The sequence below is a fragment of the Leptonychotes weddellii genome, chromosome 9, assembly GCF_054177405.1.
Source record: "Leptonychotes weddellii isolate Sample4059 chromosome 9, ASM5417740v2, whole genome shotgun sequence".
Lineage (NCBI taxonomy): Eukaryota > Metazoa > Chordata > Mammalia > Carnivora > Phocidae > Leptonychotes > Leptonychotes weddellii.
This window is the reverse complement of record NC_138377.1, coordinates 107,715,421-107,733,832: the sequence shown is the minus strand read 5'-3', so window position 1 is coordinate 107,733,832 and position 18,412 is coordinate 107,715,421. Positions and strand designations below refer to the sequence as shown.

Genomic DNA, 18,412 nt, shown 5'->3' with positions numbered 1-18,412 from the left:
TGGACAGTGGTCACTTGTACCCATGTGTCTTGCAGCGATTTGACTAGGGTGTCTTTCAAGGTAAAAATTTTAGGTACAATGCAATGCACAGATCCTAAGTGCATTGGTCAGTGAATTGCCAGGCATGCTTTCAGCTCCTCAGTCCCACTCCCCTCAGGAAGCAGAACTTTGCCATCACCCCAGGTGATATCTTGTGTCCCTTACCTGCCAACACCTGCCCTAACCCCCTACTCCCCACCAGGAGTAGAACACCATTGTTTTGCTTTTTCTAGGGATTGATTCCCCCCCCCCTTATCTTACTGGGTCTCTCAGGAGCATTTGGTAGAGTTGATTGGTCCCTCTTCCTGAAAACCTTCTTCATTTAGTGTCTGGATACCTCTCCTTAGGTTTTTCTCCTAACTCACTCGTGGCTTTTGAGTTCCCTCTGCTGCCTCTTCATGTCTCTCCAGCCATTCCTTGTTTCAGGAGTTGGAGGACCCAGTATCCTGGTTTAAGGCACCATTCAGGAGCTAACAGCACCAACCCAACTTCCTCCCTGGTGTCCCCATGTAGGAACCCAGCAGACTCTTAACCCCAGTGTGTTCCAGACCATCCTTTCTTTCCCTTTCACACTTGCCCCCTCCATAGTGATGAGAAGGAAAAATTCTCTACCCTTTAAGGTCTTCTAGTTGGACTAAGATTGAATTTACATGAGACAGATTTTTTTAAAAAGATTTTATTTATTTGACAGAGAGAGACACAACGAGAAAGGGAACATAAGCAGGGGGAGTGGGAGAGGGAGAAGCAGGCTTCCCACTGAGCAGGGAGCTGGATGCGGGACTCGATCCCAGGACCCTGGAATCACGACCTGAGCCAAAGGCAGACGCTTAACTGACTGAGCCACCCAGGCGCCCCTACGTGAGACAGATTAACAGGAGGAAACAAACAAAGTTTTATTACATGCACACGGAGGCCCAATAATGATATTGAGACCTACAGAAATGACCAAGGCGGATAGTTTTTAAGCTTTCTCAGAAAAAGAGACACTAAATCTGTGAGGAATTGACAGGACAAAAGCCCTTAACTTTGGGAGCTTTAATTAGTAAGGAATTCTGAGAGGAATTTGGACTGTGCTGGGAAATTAGTAAAAACTAACAAGGGTTGTTTCTACAGCCTTCTTGGCTCTGAATTTCCTATCTCTGGTGATAAGGATGTCTCTTTAGCTCCTGATACAGGGAGGGTATCTTTCATGGGAGAAATTTATTTCCTGCTTTCAGGGGGACAGAGGAGGGTCTGAGGGTCCTTCTTGCACAGGCCCTTTTAAGTAACTTTTATTTAAAATAATCAGTATGATGGGCACTAAGGAGGGCATGTGTTGTGATGAGCACTGGGTGTTATACACAACTAATGAAACATTGAACACTACATCAAAAACTAATGATGTACTGTATGTTGGGTAATTGAATGTAAATTAATAAAATAAAATAAAATAAAAATCAGTATGACAAAGTGGAACATTTTGGGTAGCCTGACCTTGGCCCCTACAGTAGCTGTCTCCATTTGGAATAAATGGTAGCTCCATGTCTTCATTTGCTCAGATCAGGGATGAGGCTGAACTCTTATCTTTCACACCCCCGTCTGATCTGGCAGTTCGACCTTCAAACAGATTCGGGCTCTAACCACTGCATGTCAACACCATTGCTTCCACCCTGGTCTAAACCAGCATCATCTCTCACCTATGTTATTGTGGAGATTCCTAGCCCAACTTTATGTTTCAGCCCTTACCTCCCCTAGTGATGTCTGTTCTCAATATACCAGTCAGTATGATCCCAAAAAGAGAAGATGAACGTTCAGCCACAAGCCTCATTGGCTCTGGTCCTCCAGGGGCTCCTGTCTCACCCAGTGGCAAGCTGAAGTCCTTGATGTGGTCTCTGACTCTTTCTGCCTGGCCCTTGCATCTGCCACATCCCCTCCAGCCCTCTTCTTCTTGCTGTGCTCCCTGCCCTGCTTGATGCCCTCACACATCACCCAAGCACACACCCACCTCAGGGCCTTTGCACTTGCTCCCCCTGCCTGGAAGGCTCTTTCCCCAAGAACCACTTGCCTTTCTCCCTTGCTTCTTACTAGTCTCTTCCTGAAGATCACCTTTTCAGTGAGGTCTTCTCTGAGTCCCTGGGTACTGTCTCAAACCCTCCCCTACTACCCCAGCCCATGCCATTCTCCTTACCTGGTGTCTTTGTTTGGGCTGCTATAACAAAATACCATAAACTGGGTGGATTATCCACAGCAGATATTTATTTATCACAGTTCTGAAGGCTGGAAGTCCAAGATCATGATGCCACCATGGTTGGGTTCTATTCAGGGCCCTCTTTTGAGTTGCCTTTGTGTTGTGTTCTCACACGGTGGAGAAAGATTGAGCTAGCCATTGGCCTCTTTGTATAAGGGCACTAATCTCATTTGGGAGATCTCCTTCCACATGATCTAACCACCTGGTAAAGGCCCTCCTCTGGCGTCCCTCACATTGGAATTAGGGTTCAACATAGCAATTTGAGGGAACACAAGCATGTATCCATAAGTTCACTTCATTTTGTTTCTGAAGCTCTTGTCCTATCCTTTGTTTACTTGTTCTCAGGCTCTGAGTCTTCCTCCAGCAACTGGGATGTGTACACCAGGAGGGCAGGAGTCCAGTTGCATTTATTCACTACTCTACCCCCAGTAGGCACTGAATACCTTTTGTGGAATGAATGAATGATACAGAAAACTCAACCTAGGAAGGGATATCATGATACAAAATAGAGCCAACTACAAATAACATCTGAACACTGTAGTGTAAGGTTGAAGCTCTGGGAATTCTGGGAGCTAATGCAAATGTTTACTTTTTAACATAAAACCAGACATTCCCCATGTCCTCTACGGTACAGAGCTACAGTTGACATTTTTCTTATATAGAGAGAAACACCTAATATGCTCACTGCATGTTAGGTCACAGACAGGTCTGTCTTCCTGATGCCTACATCCCTTTTCCCCCAGTAAGCAAATGATCTTCAGTGTCATATATGACTTGGCAAATGTTTTTTTCAAAGGGTGTTGCTTTCCAGGAAAATAGTAACCAGATTATTACTTATTGTATTGAGTTCAGGGGCTCCATAAATAAACATGCTTGCTTTGGAGGATGTCACTGGAGACTTCTAAATTTCTCTCAAGCACAGCTTATTTCTAATTAATTCTTGCACTTACAGTAGTGTGTACAACTTCATTTGTTCTAAAACTCACATTTTTATCTCACCTATTCAACAAATCTTTTTGAGCACTTGCTCTATGGAAGGCATTGAACTGGGTCATGTGAGGGGGACCCAGAAGTTGATGAGACCCAGTTTCTTCTCTTAAGCCATTTATACTCAGGCTGTGCAATTTACATTCTAAGAAAAAAGTTAAAATATTGTGACCAAATGACTCCCTAGAGATATGGCAGGAGGCAGGCTGGTGGTGTGGACAGTGGAGTTCACAGGTGGGAAAAATCTCTGCTTTACAGAAATGGAAGGGAGTGAAGGAAAGGCACAGACTCTTCTAAATGTGAAGATCAGGGAGCAGAAGACCAGGGCAGAAATATGGACAGGAGGGGACAGAAAATCAAGGAAATTGCCTTCAGCAAATTTTCTTTCCCAGAGCTTCCTGTTGCTGAATTGCTGTTCTGAAAATCTGAATCTACAAAATCTTTTACCAGGGGTATTTAAACTCTGAGGTAATATTCTGCAAATGAGAGATTTTCTATACAGTCTGCATAGAAGGGAAGGGAAGTAAAATAAATTAATTAATTAGATTTTCTTTTGACTTAACAGTTTGTTACTGCGTTTTCCTTTCTTTCACTTACCCTTGATTTGGTAGGACTTCCCAGTTAGTTAGATAACCTGAAGGAAGAGAAAATTGCTGTTCTGTTTACCTCTTCTTATTCCTAGGAGGAAGCAGTTGGCGTATTTTCTCTATAGATTAGTTTTATCATTTTGGGAGGCCTGTCAGATATAATCTGATTAATCTATGAGAAGAAATGGAAGAACCATTTCAGTTTCTGAGGAGACAGTTGAGCCATCCAAAGACTTGCCTGTGCTTTTCAAAAGAATCTGGCCTCTCTTATTTTGGAATTTTGACCATTCTTCTGGCTCTATGTTTCCCATCCTTCTTATGTTCTCTATTTTCTACTTCCTGATTCTAATTATGGAATGAATAGTATTCACATTGTAGAATGTTAGGTTGTAAACCATGTTTATTTCTAAAATGTTTACCTTTTTAATCTGCATTTTCTACCACTTCATCTCTGATACATAGAAATACCGCATGTTACGTTGATACACAAGCCGGCCAGTGGCTTGCTTAGGGCCCTCATAACAACCCATAGTTAATGATGATTTCAATCATTATGTCATACTGACAGAAAAGAATTGTCAGGGACAGGAGGAAGGAGGAGGCCCACTTTCTTCATCTGAAATCAAAATAGTTGACTAGAAGAATTTTCAAAACACATATGTATGGAGTTTTCTGATACCAAGTACATGCTCTTTCACACCAACAACCAATTCTCTCATTCTCTGGACACAAACTGGGTGTCCACCCTTTCAGTTCTATTCTGATCCTCTCTACCTGGAGTTAGCATCAGATCCTACAAGTTAAGGACTCAGTCCCACAAGACTGCCCCCAAATCGGGTGCCACCTGCAAAGGGGGTGTCCAGGCTACCCACACTCCCGTCCAGCTGGGTTCAAATTCAGAACAGCTTATGCAGCTCAGGAAAACACTTATATTTACTGATTTATTATAAAGAATACTGGTCAGGAACAAGTGAATGGAAGAGAGGCATAAGGCAAGGTGTGGGGGAGGCACAGAGCTTTTCTGCCTTCTGTGGGCTAGTTACTGTCCTGGCACCTGTTCACCAATCTGGAAGCTCTCTGAACCTTGTTGTTCAAGAGTTTTTATAACCCAGTCTCCATTCTCTCTCCTCTGCCTGGATATTAAGGTTGGGAGGGGCTGAAAGTTCCCACCCACTAGTCAAAGCTTGGTCTTTCTGATGACCAGCTGCATGCTGGCAACCTGAGGTGATCTAGGGGTCCCACCTTAAGTCACCTCACCTCATTAGAAACCTGTGGTGGGCTCAGAAGGAACTCTATGTGAATAACAAGAGACACTCCTATCCTTAGGGAATTCCCAAGGTTTTAGAAACACTGTGCCAAGAACCTGGGACAGACCAATTATGTTTTGTATTATACCATATGTACTTTTTTTTTTAAAAAAAGAAAATGTTCTCTTTCTTCTCTCTCACTCTCCTGCTATAGATATTTCCGTGCACGTGCATGCATACACACTTGTTTCCTATGGGCTCAAGGTAGGTGCTAATGAAACCAGTTCTCAGACGCATGGAAGAATTGGGGTTCCTGTGGTGTGTTTCAGATCCAGGACCCCCTCCTTCCTTGTATGTCCCTGTAACAACCCTACATAATCATATCTTGAAGATTTAATGAGAGGGGATCCCACAGAAATAGGAAGCGAAGGAAAAGCAAAGACTCTTCCAGATGATCTGGGAGTATTGATCTGAGACTAACTTCAGGTAGAGAGGATCAGAATAGAACTGAATGACTGGACACCCAGTTCCTGCCCAGAGAATCAGAGAACTGGTTGTTGGTGTGAAAGACAGCATGTACTTGGCGTGGGAAATCTCCATACATATGTGTTTTAAAAAGTCTTCTAGTCAACTGTTTTGATCTCAGATGAAGAAAGTGGGCCTCGTTTCTAGGTTGACACTTATTATCAGGTACCCGATGTGCCAGGCTCTGTCTGTAGGAAGATTTGTTGCAGGACCTCTGCCTTCCAGGGACCTACTATCTGAGTGGGGAGTGAGTGCTTTGAGAGGATAGAAAACCTCTTTCTGGAACGTGATTGTTTACAAGCCCTTTTACATATTCATTCTTCAGAAATGTTCATGGAAACCTGTGGGGTCCTGGGCTCTGATCCCGCTCCCAGGGCTCCCTGTGCCCAGTTGATGGTGCTTCTGTACCTTTGGCTAAAGCCTGCTTATTACAGCTCTCCTGTCCTGTAGTATCTTGTGAGATGGAGGAATCCCTCTTTTTCTTTTTCTTTTTCTTTCTTTCTTTTTTTTTTTTTAAGCCATCATTTGTCACATGCCTACCAGGGCCACGTGACTGACTTGCTGCTGTACACATTTCATGCTTACAGCACCACCCTGCCCTGTGAGGAAGCCACAGCTCAGAGAGGGGGTTTACCTTGTGAAAAAACAAAATGCAACTGAGTAAGCTTGAAGATCTAATTGGCTTTATTAAATGATTGATTCGTGAGTCGGGCAACATCCCATCCAGCAAGTAGAGAGGAACTCCCAGGAGTTGTACAAAATGGAAAGTTTTTATAGGATGGAGGGCAGGGCAAGAAAGTTATAAGCAAGAGAAAAGAAAGGATTGTTTCAGGCAAGGTCACCTTCCCTTAGGGGGAAGGGCAGGGGGCCTTATTAAGCAGATCACCTCATGTGATGAAGAGGGCCTTGTGACAGTTGACCTCATTGATGCTGATCAGAAGAGTCCTGACTGACCCTTTAAAGCTCACAATTCTGGGGGTGATTGAAACTGCAGGTAAGTATTAAGCCCAAGTTTGGTGACTTGGCCTAAGTAATTTGGGGCCTGTGTTTTTTTGTTTAACAACCTGCTTGAGCTCACACACCTGGCTCTGCCACAGCCTTGGTGAAAACCCGGGTCTGCCTGATTTCCACCTCTCTCTGCAGCCCACCTTTTCTGTCCTGTGGGTTGGGGAGACCCAGCATGGCTTTCAACTGAGCAGATGCAAGGCATCTTCTGGGATGATGAACAGCCCACTTCCTTGTGGTGGGAAGTCTGCCAGTGCAGAGAGATGGGATTGGAAGAATCAGCCATGGTAGAGCCTACTGATCACTCTTCTTGAAGTCAAATAATGCAGTCCTGAGTCCTGACCCAGTGACTGACTGAAAGGATGTTGCTTCTCTGTGCCCCAGTCTCCTCTTGTAAATATGAGTAGTTGTCATGCTGGCATTCCTGGATCTTGGCAAGAGAGGTGTACACACGACACGGAGCAAAGAAAATGGTCAGGATACATGCCCATGGGACACGTGCAGCTAAGATCATGAGTGAGTCAGGTAGGGGGAGATGGCTGGGGAGGCATCCTGCAGCTCACACGTGGTGCCATCAGAAGAGGCTGAGGTTTCACCAATCAAGCACTTCCACTCCCTGCCTTCCCTCCCTGCTCTGCCCATCATTTCTGTAGGCGGGGGAGATGGGCATTTGCCTACCGTGCTCACCGTCATTCTGGGAGCCCTATGACCCTGATTAGCATGGTGGTGACAATGACAGTGACAGGCTCTGTGATAGTCACCAACCCGGAGAAGCATCCCAGGGTAAGATGAGATCCTAGTAAGGAAATCACGGGTGTTGGGTATGGAAGGGGTCGTCCCCAGGACAAAGGAGGAAAAAGAATGGAGCTCTGGGCCAATGGTGCAGAGACAGAGCAGGCTGGAGCAAACACAGTTTGGTTGATGCCCAGGCATTCCTGCAAACCAGCTTCAACAGACTGGCCCTCTGGGAACTGTCCTTCCCCTCTCCTTTTTTCCCCTCCCCTTCCCTCCACCAACCACCAACATCAATTAGAAATATCAGTGGGGTGGCTTTCTCTCCAGCACATTATACATTGACAAATCTTCATTCTCAGAGGCTCATGGCTTTAAAGTGACATTACTCACCTGGTTAATCCCTCTTGTCTGACTTCAGATGGTCCCAGAATGGGACAGCCTTTCTGGATACTTGCCTGTCCTCTCTAGAGGATGGTGGGATCTCTGGGACATGCTCTGGGATCCACTACCACTTGGCTGCAATTCCCAAATCTCAACAGCTTTGAAAATTAAAGGACTTTTGTCCCCCTTGTTGTTTTGGTAACTTTGCATCAGGCTCATGGAGTTTAAAAATCAAACTGAAATAGATATGCAGGGGAGGCACTTATTTTTCTGACTTAGTATCAGTATGCATGTTTTGCTGCAGAAATAGCGATATGTTTGATTATGGGGAGTTGTCTTGGTCCCAGCTGGAAGTGTTGCATCACATACCTTTCTAAGTCTAAGAAGGTCTGAGCTCCAGAGTACAGGTGGCCCCAGGGACACTGGATACAGGATGGGCCTTTACTGGGGTCTGCCCTGATTATGGCACGTATATAGGAGCTGCTAAGTCCAAATGGGCCAGCTCTGCAACCCTGGCTTGGTGGTGCTGTTTGTATAGCAGCTGCCAGTGAGATCCTACCTGACCAGTCTTTATAGAGCTAGTGGACCCCAGGTAGGGCTGGGCTGTGTGGTCTTGGGATAAGGGACCCCAGGCATGGGCCTTCCTCTGGCAGAAGTCACTCAAAAACCAACTTAAGGCCTGGCCCCGAGGAAATGCACCTGTTCTGGTGTGTTTATGACTATGTCCTGAGTCCTCATCTGCACCCTTGTCTTGATTCAGTGTTTGACCACCAAGGCTGAGTGTTAGCATTTTTGGGTTGTGGCATCAGAAGCGCTATTCCTGCATGAAAATATGAATTCCAGTCCAAAAACACACCCCTCCTTCGAAGGTTCTGAGAGGTTCCCCAGCAACTGCACAAGATTGTTTCATGGAAATAAATATTCTCCTTTTTTTTCCAGCTTAGTTCGTATTTCAGTTGAAATAAATGAATTTATTTTTCCCAAGTGTCCTTTCAGTGGAGAACTTTGAAAGCAAAACAGTCATTCATTTGGCTAGAAAAACCCCATCTGCCATGGGAGGGGAAGGCTTGGGGGCATACAGTGGACCGGAATTAACTTTAATGCTACCGTCTGAATGTGGTCATGGTGACAGCAGGATCTTAAATGTGATCTTTTATGCTATTCACGGTCATTTTGGAAGAGATTATTTAATTCCCAGCTTATATTTTGTAGATAACAATTCAATTATGTAAATAAGTATCTGGATCTCGTTTTGGCTTTGAATGTGTCTAATGATCTTGTAGAAGAAATACTAGTAGGCAGGGAAGCAAAGAGCTGTTAATGTCATTGTCTCAGTCCTGGACAGATCACTATTTACAGTGGAATGTGTCAGAATATCCGGGCGTGAAGACTGTTCGTTTCCCAGATGGCCTGATTTGGAAGCCAGACATTCTTCTCTATAACAGGTAAGCACATTGGACAAAAAGGAAAAATGATTTTATTCTTGCATACACGTAACAACCAAGCATATTTGCATATTTTATAGAAACGCCAGACACATTATCTGTAATTTGGGATCCTTGCTGCCCATGATGCTTCATGAATGGCCAGGCCTTTGAGAAGCCTTCTGTCCCCTTCTCCCATGTTCTCTGCCTTGGCATACAGGCTTGCATTACTTAGCACTCTCCCCACGATGACCATGTCCATAGGGCTGTGCGTTATAGGTACACATATACTTTTGTGCATATTGGCACTGAGGCATTTTTGCATGTGGAAGTACCTTTGCACCTGAATGGCAGCAGTTATGGTCACAGCCTAAGTTGCTGGCCCATGGCATGCATGACTGGAATCCACTGTTTGGACCCAGCTCCTCATTTGATGCATTCCCCAATGTGCATTGGGAGAGCCCTGCTGCCAGTACGTGAGTGCATGAGGATTGTCACCTCTAGCTGAGCTTGGAAGCTTGTGACGCGGGTCGAGTATGTGACAGAAGGCACATAACAGTCATATTCTAATAGTCCTGCTTCTGAGGTCAGGAAATGAGGGATACATCAGTAATCCAGGACAATCTGATTTGTAGACCAGATGCCCAAAAGGCAAGTATTCAGGCAAGGTAAATTTCTAGAAGCACTAAAATTTTTGGCTAAACTACATAATCAAAATTGGGATCCAGAGCACCTCTTCCCCATAGGGTCCAGAGTATGATAACGAGCTTAATATAAAAGAAAGATATTTCCTAGTGGTGACTGCTGCCTTTGGTCTTACCTAGAAGAGAAGGAAGCCCCATGCCTTCCTGATTTAGGAAACAGCGTGACCATTGGCCACTGCCCGTGGTTTTCACAGAGTGATTCTGGGACCAGCTGACATGTTTGTCCTATACTGACTGCTTCTAGGAGGCTGGGTGATTCTTTATCTTGTATCAGCTATTAATTTAATTTGCTGGCAGTTACATTTCATTTGAATCATTGGGCCTGTTTCTAGAAGAATATTATTCCCTCCTGATTTGCTGCCGCTCTTCAGCTTCTGACACCTGAGTTTTGCAACGTGTCTAAAATCAGAGTAAGTGGTCCCCTACTGAGTAGGTGAAGCCCATGAAATCCCATGGCTCATCTTTGGGTCATCAGTGTCCCAGCACTGCCATAATAAAATACCACAGACTGAATGACTGAAACAACAAAAATTTGTTTTCTCACAGAAATGTATTTTCTGGGGCGCCTGGGTGGCTCAGTTGGTTAAGCGACTGCCTTCGGCTCAGGTCATGATCCTGGAGTCCCGGGATCGAGTCCTGCATCGGGCTCCCTGCTCAGCAGGGAGCCTGCTTCTCCCTCTGACCCTCCCCCCTCTCATGTGCTCTCTGTCTCTCTCATTCTCTCTGTCTCAAATAAATAAATAAAATCTTTAAAAAAAAAAAAAGAAATGTATTTTCTTCTGGAGGCTGGAAGTCCAAGATTAAGGTGTTGGCAGGTTTGGCTTCTTCTGAGGCTCCTCTCCTGTAACTTGTAGATGTCCACCTTCTCCCTGTGTCTTCACATGGTCCTCTCTCTGTGCCTGTCTGTGCTCTCTAATCTCTTCTTGTGAGGACAACTGTCGTATTGGATTAGGGCCCACTCTAATGACCTCATTTTAACTTAGCTACTTCCTTAAAGACTCTTTCCAAATACAGTCACATACTGAGGTACTTCAACATATGAACTTGGACTTCCACATGTGAATTTTGGGGGGAACACAATTCAACCCCTAACAGGGCCATTGCAGTTGACTACTTAAGGGCAACGAGTCAGGATTGGAGAAGTCGGGGTTGTGAATCTTAGCTGTAATATTTACTGTGTGTATAACTGAGCAGTTAAGTCCTGGACTCCTGCTTTGCAGAACGGGGGAGATGCCAGCTTCACAGAGTTTGGAAGGGATCACTCTATGGATGTACCTCGCACGCTTAGTGTGGTACTTGGCAAAGACCAAACGACAGTTGTGCGTTTACAGGCACGGTAATGAGGATTTCTGCTCAGAGTAAGATGGTAGGACAATTCAGAAGGAAATGTCAGTAAGGGTTTTGCATTGTGCCTAACTTAGTTCTTTTTCATTTGAAGTCAAGAATAAATATTATAATATGGTAGAATCCTAATAAGGCTATAGAGATGGTTCTTGTGTCTTATATGCAGGACCTCAAACTCTAATAAATAAAATGTTTGATGATTCTAATGTTCTGGCTCATGAAGAGTTACCAAGAATTCTATATAAACTGAATTTCAAGGAACAAAGGTACAGTCTCCACCTGCTGTCCCCAGGGAGCAGGCCCCTAGAAATAATGCTACGCCCCACATGTGTGACCCAGCTGACGGTCCCAGAACCCCTCTCATGTTTCCCCTTGAGCTCTAAGTAACTATCTTTTTCTTCCCTCTTTTCCCCATCTCCCCGTTGGCCACATCCGCTAGCTTCTATCACGGAATCTGTCGAGGCTGCCTCCTCTTCTGCTTCAGTTTTTCTGAGAAATGGGATGTCGAACCTCCTTTCTGAAGTAACTGTTAAGTGTATGGCTTGCATGTCCACGCGAACATGGTGTGGCATAAGCAGGTGACAGAATATATTTTAAGGCATCATAGACACAGTGTCATTTATCTTTTGCTGCTTGACAGACTACCCTGAACTTAGTGTCTTAAAAAAAATGTATGCATATTACTTCTCACCAGGCTGTGGACCGACTGGATCCATGTGGCTGCCTGTCTGTGCGTGTGAGCTTTTGGCAGAAAGCAGGGGGCTGGGGCTCAGACAAGCTGGAATGTGGAGGGTCTTAACGCCATGGCTGGTGGTGGTGGCAGCTGCTGGTGGGAGCTCAGCTGAGGCTGTCACCTCTGCTACTTCAGCTCCCTCTAAAAGCCTTTCCACTTGGCACAGGTGTCCCCCAGGGTGGTGGCAGGGGGTGCTCAGAGAAGAAGGAAATGAGGGCCACCAGGCTCTGTAGGGACTGATCCTAAAAACCCCAGAACGGTCCCTTCACTACACTCTGTTGGGCAGAATAGGCAGGGGCTCAGCCTGGATCAGGGGAGCAGAAGTCAACCTCACCTCTCCAGGGCACACAGGGAGGGAGGGAAAGGAAGACAAAGGTATGCTCTGTGGAAGGGGAGTGGTGAAGCGGGAAGGCCAGATTAGAGTGTTGTGGGGGGAGGGGATGAAAGACCAAAACAGACATTTGTAATGAAGGAGCACTCAGTTCAGTGCACCCTGGAGGGACCTGTAGGAGGGAGAGAGAGAGCACAAGGAGGCAAGCAGAGAGAGTTTCCAAACAAAAAGTGATCCCCTTATCCCCTGACTCCATTCACTGGCTTACCTCTGCTGTATGGACACAAGTCACAAGGCCTGGCCAGCAGGTGGGAGTGGCCGGGCCCACCCCCTGCAGCTGCCTCTTAACACCTGCTGCTCCCCAGCTAGAAGTTTGTCTTTCAGTTCCATGGTGTGTCTGGACTCTTTTCCACTACAAGACATCTTCATGAGCTCCCCTCTTGACATGGAATATTCACCCTTCTGTCATCCTGTGGGCTTCAGCTTGACACCCTATCCCACTGAGTCCCTGGTGTGTGTCTCTGTCATGCTCTGTCACAGAAAGGGGTCCCTGTCCCCCATAGCACATGGGGTCTGCCATCTCTCCGGGGGTCTAGAGAGTGCTTAATAAATATTTGTGCACAGACAAGATGGAAGGAGGAAGGGGGGATGCAGGAATAAGAGGAGGTGGGAAGAGGATGGATCCATGTGACGTGGGTGCTGCTAAGAACAGCAAGAGAAGAAAGGAAAGAAATCATATTGGCAAGCTGGAAAATATGAACCTGTGACAGGGCAAAAAATTGACAGAGGAAGTAGCAAAAACAGGCTTGAATTTAATAGGATCCTGACCTTCTAATATTCTGTTATTGGGGATTTTGAGAGATGTTGAGCTTAATACTTTCTGCCAGCTTCCAGGCACTCCAAATGGTATGTTCTCTCAGTGGGCTTGTGTAATGGTTCATTAACCTGTTGTGTTTGCAGGGGGGAGCTTTTCCTTAAGGAGGGGGGCATGCCATCATTCTGTGTAAGCCACGGTTTGAAAGGGGCATTGATTCAGGTTAGGGGAAGCATCACAAACATGTCCATCACATTTCTTGCTCTATTCTGGTTTGATAATGGAGTCCAAGTGTGAGCCACTAATGGTTTTGGGGATATGATGCATTTTTTGTGCTTTGACGAGGCTAGGTCACTGCAAAACAGCCATCTCTGCATCATTTCTGGGATGGGCTGCTTTATTTCCCTGATGGATGGTGAACAAGTTACAGTGCGGCCAGCCAGCTGGCTGGGTGGCTCAGAGGAGAGGACCGGCGCTGATAAAAGCATCCCTGCCGGATGCTGATCCCAGTAGTTTCTTGGTTGCTTTATTCTGCTTTACTTAAAGCTTGCAGTTCAAGGATTTTTCTGAACACAGTCTTGCTCAAAGTGAGTATTAGTTGTGGATAGCTTTCCATGATTTTCCCATTCGGATGGAATGAAAGGCGTCACTTATCAGTGGTCGGCTTGCAGAAGAAAGCCTGAACCGCAGTGACAGCTTCGCCTTCCCTGCAACCACAGGCAACTGCCACAGCCTCTCTGGGCTTCTCCATCCTTGAGCTGCTCAGTCAGTCATAATAGTGGAATCTTTGTTAATGAATGTATTTGAAGATGTTTTTGTTAGCTCTGTATTTTTAGGACAGCGTGACGTGTCAGCCATCTCTTTCTTACAGCCTGTGCAAAATTGCATTTGCATGTCTGCAGGCTCATGTCTGGTTCTGAGACTACAGCCCCCTGACTATAACCCTCTTCCTGTCACATATTCCCATGACCCTGTACCTGATAGCAGAGCCTGGGGAAAGGGTGATGTGTGCAGGACATGCCTGGGTGCAGTGTGATCCAGCCGATGAGGGCCAGTAATTGTGTGCTGATCAGTGAGTCACCAGTGAAATAGAATTTATTTCCTTTCCAAGTGTCTTTGGTTCCCCCCCGGAAGTCAACCTATGACAAGTATTTCAGCACATGGTTTATTTGAGAGAGGAAGCAAGACAGAGAAGGGAGGAAAGCCAATATAGGATGCATTAAAAAGCAAGCTATTGCTCTGGGCAGTGGGGCCCATTCCCACTGGAGACCTCTGGGGTGTTTATCGCCAACTGCCTTCTGTCTGTCATAGGTTGACAACTGCTTCCAGGAATGTCAGCTCCCTGACGCCACCTCTGCTTGCCTTCCCCATGCACAGACCAAGTGTGCGCTGGTGGCCAGAGCCTCAAGCCGGGCTGCTGATACCTGGAATAGGCAGCTGTCAGGGCCTTGGGCCTGGGGAGGACAGCTGTTGGCATGGTCAGCTACAGCGCAGAAGAGTTTCACACTCAAGTTTCAGTTGTTGTCACCTTGGCCTGATTGAAGTTCCAGTCCAGTTCCTCCTCCTGATGGGGAAGGCGGCAATGATGCAAGTAGAAAGGAGAGCATGATAAGGACTAGGTGGGTTTCTCAGTCAAAGCAGAGAGGAGACAGGCAGGTAGCAAAGGTAACAGAGAAGAGCTGGGACCAACATCCTTGAGTGGCCATAGCCCTACTGTGGGCTTCATGTGTTACGGTTTCACATTAGTCCACATATGGAATGGGATCTTAGGGAACGGATCTCTTATTCAGTGTTGTCACTGTTAATGTCTCTTGGAGAAGGTTAATGGGTTGGTGCTCAAGGGCCCATAATGCAGTCATGGCTGGTGTGGGGGTGGGCCTGGGGGCAGGAGGCCATCACTGAAAGGACATCAGTAGCAGCTCTTGGATACAGCAGGAATCTCCAGTTGAGCAAAGGTAATTTTGCAGCTTTGGACCTCCCAGGGAACGAGGTTTTAGGATGTGCTGTTACAGCATTATCTGCATTATCAAACATTCAGACCTAATCTGGAGGGAGGCTGTTTCTCACAAGGTATGATAGGAAGAGGTTGGAGCAGTCATCTGTTTTCAAGAAGTGAGCGGAACTGGCCAATCCATGTGTGCATCTCTAAACTGTCTGCCCAAACCTCCTCTTTCTTACCCCTGTGCCTTTGATATTTGTTTTTAATTTGTTCATTCACTGAACCAATATTTAGTGAAGGCTTTTGTGCTGTTATCACAAACTGTCCTAGGATCTGAGGACACAGCAGCAATCAAGCCAGACAGAAATCCCTGCTCTCTAGAGAAAGGGAGAGAGAGAAGAGGGGAGCACACATGCCAGATTATAGGGGATCCAAGAAAAAGAAAGCAGGGAGAGCACATAGGGAGTGGTAGAGCCATGGGTAGGATGTGAGGCCAACAGAAGGTCCAGAAGGAGGGGAAACATGTCATATGACATCAGGGAGGTGAACATTCTTGATGGAAAGAATAAGGCCTATCAGGAAAGGTTGTGAAAAGCCTTGAAATGTGAGAACAAACCAGGCAAGGGAAAGATGACCAGGGGGCCTACGGCCTGCTCTGTGTGGTCACATGCACCTTCCAGGTTAGCAGAAACTATCTCAAACTCTGTCATGGTCTTTGAACTACTTTTCAAGTCTGTATGTTCTAGGAAACCGATAGTAATGCAAATGACTTCAGTGCATAGAGAAGCAAATGGATTTTGTCTGATGGACTGATTCCTCTGTTAACTGATCTGATCCGCACTCCTGATTGCCTTTGTATGTGTCCACTTTTTGGATGCTCCTTGGAATTGGTTTTTGACACCTTGCCTCTTTCCCTTGTTAATTAATGACATAAGTAAAAACTTTGACACATGTTCATTTTATATTTTGTGCAAGTATCATGCTTTTATCTTTGAGAAAATTTATCTTTTTTGATTACCCCGAGACAGGAACATGTCATCTGGGTCTGTCCAGGAACACGAGGTGGTTGTGTGGCTGGAGTGCATGGGTGGAGAAGGTCAGAGACACGGCAGGATGTGGCCCAAGTGTTGGAGGTCTTGGCTTTTATCATGAGTGAGATGGGATGAGAATCCTTTTTGTAGAATTTCATCTCTTTCTTGCTCTGAATAATTGTCAAAATACTTATTCGTATTCTCCTTCTGCTACCAACTGATTCCCATCCAGTGGTTGTTTTGGCCAGAAGTTACCTGGTCTCTGCTTGTCTACTGCTCCCAGCCAATGGCAGTGGATGTGTTTTGCTTCTGTTATTTCCTCTAGCTTCTTGGTCATGTTGGGGAGGGGGGGGAGGTCACGTGAACGCATGTCGTCATTCAGCCACTGTCAACCCAGATACTTGTCTGCCTCAAGCTGACTCAGAGGCCAGCCTGTCTGCACTGGACATCATAGACTGTCCCTACTGGACCTTTAGCACCTCTGCCTGGTTCCACTCTCTCTGCAAAGGGCTGGATGACTCCAAAGTCAGTCTTCAGCATCCACATTTCTCAGGACAGGAAACTGGTGCTCAGGGAGGTTCAGCCACTTACCCAAAGTCCCCCAGCAGGGTGTGCCCAACTCGAGTCTGATGTACCTCAGGCTGGCCTGCCTCTGGTCATACTTTTAGAGTTCCTTTTTTTTTCTACAAAGCAAAATAATTCCTCTCTCCCTCCCTTTAAGTTGACTCTACTTTTAGACCTTCTCTGGGACTCTCTTTTGTCTTTTATTCTGAAAAGGTGAGTCTGTCTTTTCCCAGTTTCAGTGCATCTGACATCCAACTTTTCTTTCACCAAATCCCTTGCCAGCCAGAGTGGGATGACAAAATGCAAACCACTGCACAAGGGTTTGAGCAGAATTTCAAACAGAGGGCCAGGTGCTACAGGGAGCAGAGTTTTCTAGGGGGGGCTTTGCATCCAGATGGCCCAGGCAAACAGTCTTTCTGCTTGTGGCTCAGGGCCAGTCCACTGAGCACCCGCCCCCTCCCTGCACTCTGAGGGCCTGCGAGACTGATTGAGTCCAAGAGCATGGCTTTTGGAGATGAGCTTATTGATCTTAGTGACATCGGACACAGAGCCAACATGATTTTAAGGGTCTGTGTAATAAATATGTGAGACAGGAATTCGATGGGAAGTTCAATCATCATCATGAGCTGCCTGAGGGAGGGGCGGGGCAAGTAGCACAGTGACAGGGACCAAGGTCAGCCCTTTCCTGCCCTCCTCAGACTGTTGTGGGGGTCCCTGCAAATTTCCACTGCTCCCCCACTCCTCGCCCAGGGCTGTGCTCAAGGCTGCCTGCATAGAGGTGCATATAGGGGTTTGTGATTCACAGGAAGAGATGCATGAGAGAGAAACTGGTCCTCCCCAGCAAGCCCTCACAACCTCATCTACGGAGTGTGGAGCCCTAGCTGAATGTGCCCCATGGGGTGTATGAAAACCTGGAGGAACCAGGACTTTACTTGTGGGCCAGTGCCCAGATCTGAGGTGGCTGATGCTGTCAGTTCAGCTTAGGAGAATTTCCTGAGGACCTACTATGTGTGAAATGCTGTGCTTCTAAAAGGACACACATTCAATGCCCTGAAGGCACTTGTAATCAGTAAAAAAATCACTTTACCCTGGGTGGTCTCCTCTAATTTGATTTCATGAAATTACTATCCCCGGTTCAGCTGTTTCTGAGATTAAATGGCCTGTTCACACAGAACCACAGCCTTGACTCCAAACCCTTTTGATTTTCCCAAGGCTTGACACCTTCTTCATGGGTATGACAAGGGCTCAAAAGATCATCTTTCGGAGGAGAAATGGTGTGTCAGGGATCTGGCATATTAGAAAGATCTGGAAGAGGGAGATCCTCATCCAGAGGGGGGAGGGGAGTACTTGTTTGTGGGAGGGTGGCTGTACCAGACCTTTTTACCTGGGAGTCTGGGACAGTTCTGTGTTCATCCTACTGTCCTGGCACAGTTATTAAATAATGCCCCTTTCACTTTCAAAAGTAACTCAGTTTAGACAATAATTTATGTGGTCTCCTCACTTTGGGACAGTGGCTACCTAGAGAGAACAGTTAGATTAAGACATAGGAGTCAATCAGAGAAAGACATGTATCATATGACCCCACTGATATGAGGAATTCTTAATCTCAGGAAACAAACTGAGGGTTGCTGGAGTGGTGGGGGTGGTGAGAGGTATGGGGTGGCTGGGTGATAGACACTGGGGAGGACATGTGCTATGGTGAGCGCTGTGAATTGTGCAAGACTGTTGAATCACAGATCTGTACCTCTGAAGCAAATAATACATTATATGTTAAAAAAAAAAAAGAAGAAGAAGA

The 18,412-nt window shown here is 46.1% G+C and overlaps 1 protein-coding gene across 1 annotated transcript in view; it reads left to right on the top strand.

Moving 5' to 3' along the window:
* The window catches only part of LOC102726125 (neuronal acetylcholine receptor subunit alpha-7), a 109,591-nt gene that overhangs the window by 42,751 nt on the left and 48,428 nt on the right, over positions 1-18,412 (top strand). Inside the window, exon 4 of the mRNA XM_006740678.2 lies at positions 9,069-9,178. Within this exon, the coding sequence (XP_006740741.1) occupies positions 9,069-9,178 (110 nt within the window). The remainder of the gene's footprint in view (positions 1-9,068; positions 9,179-18,412) is intronic.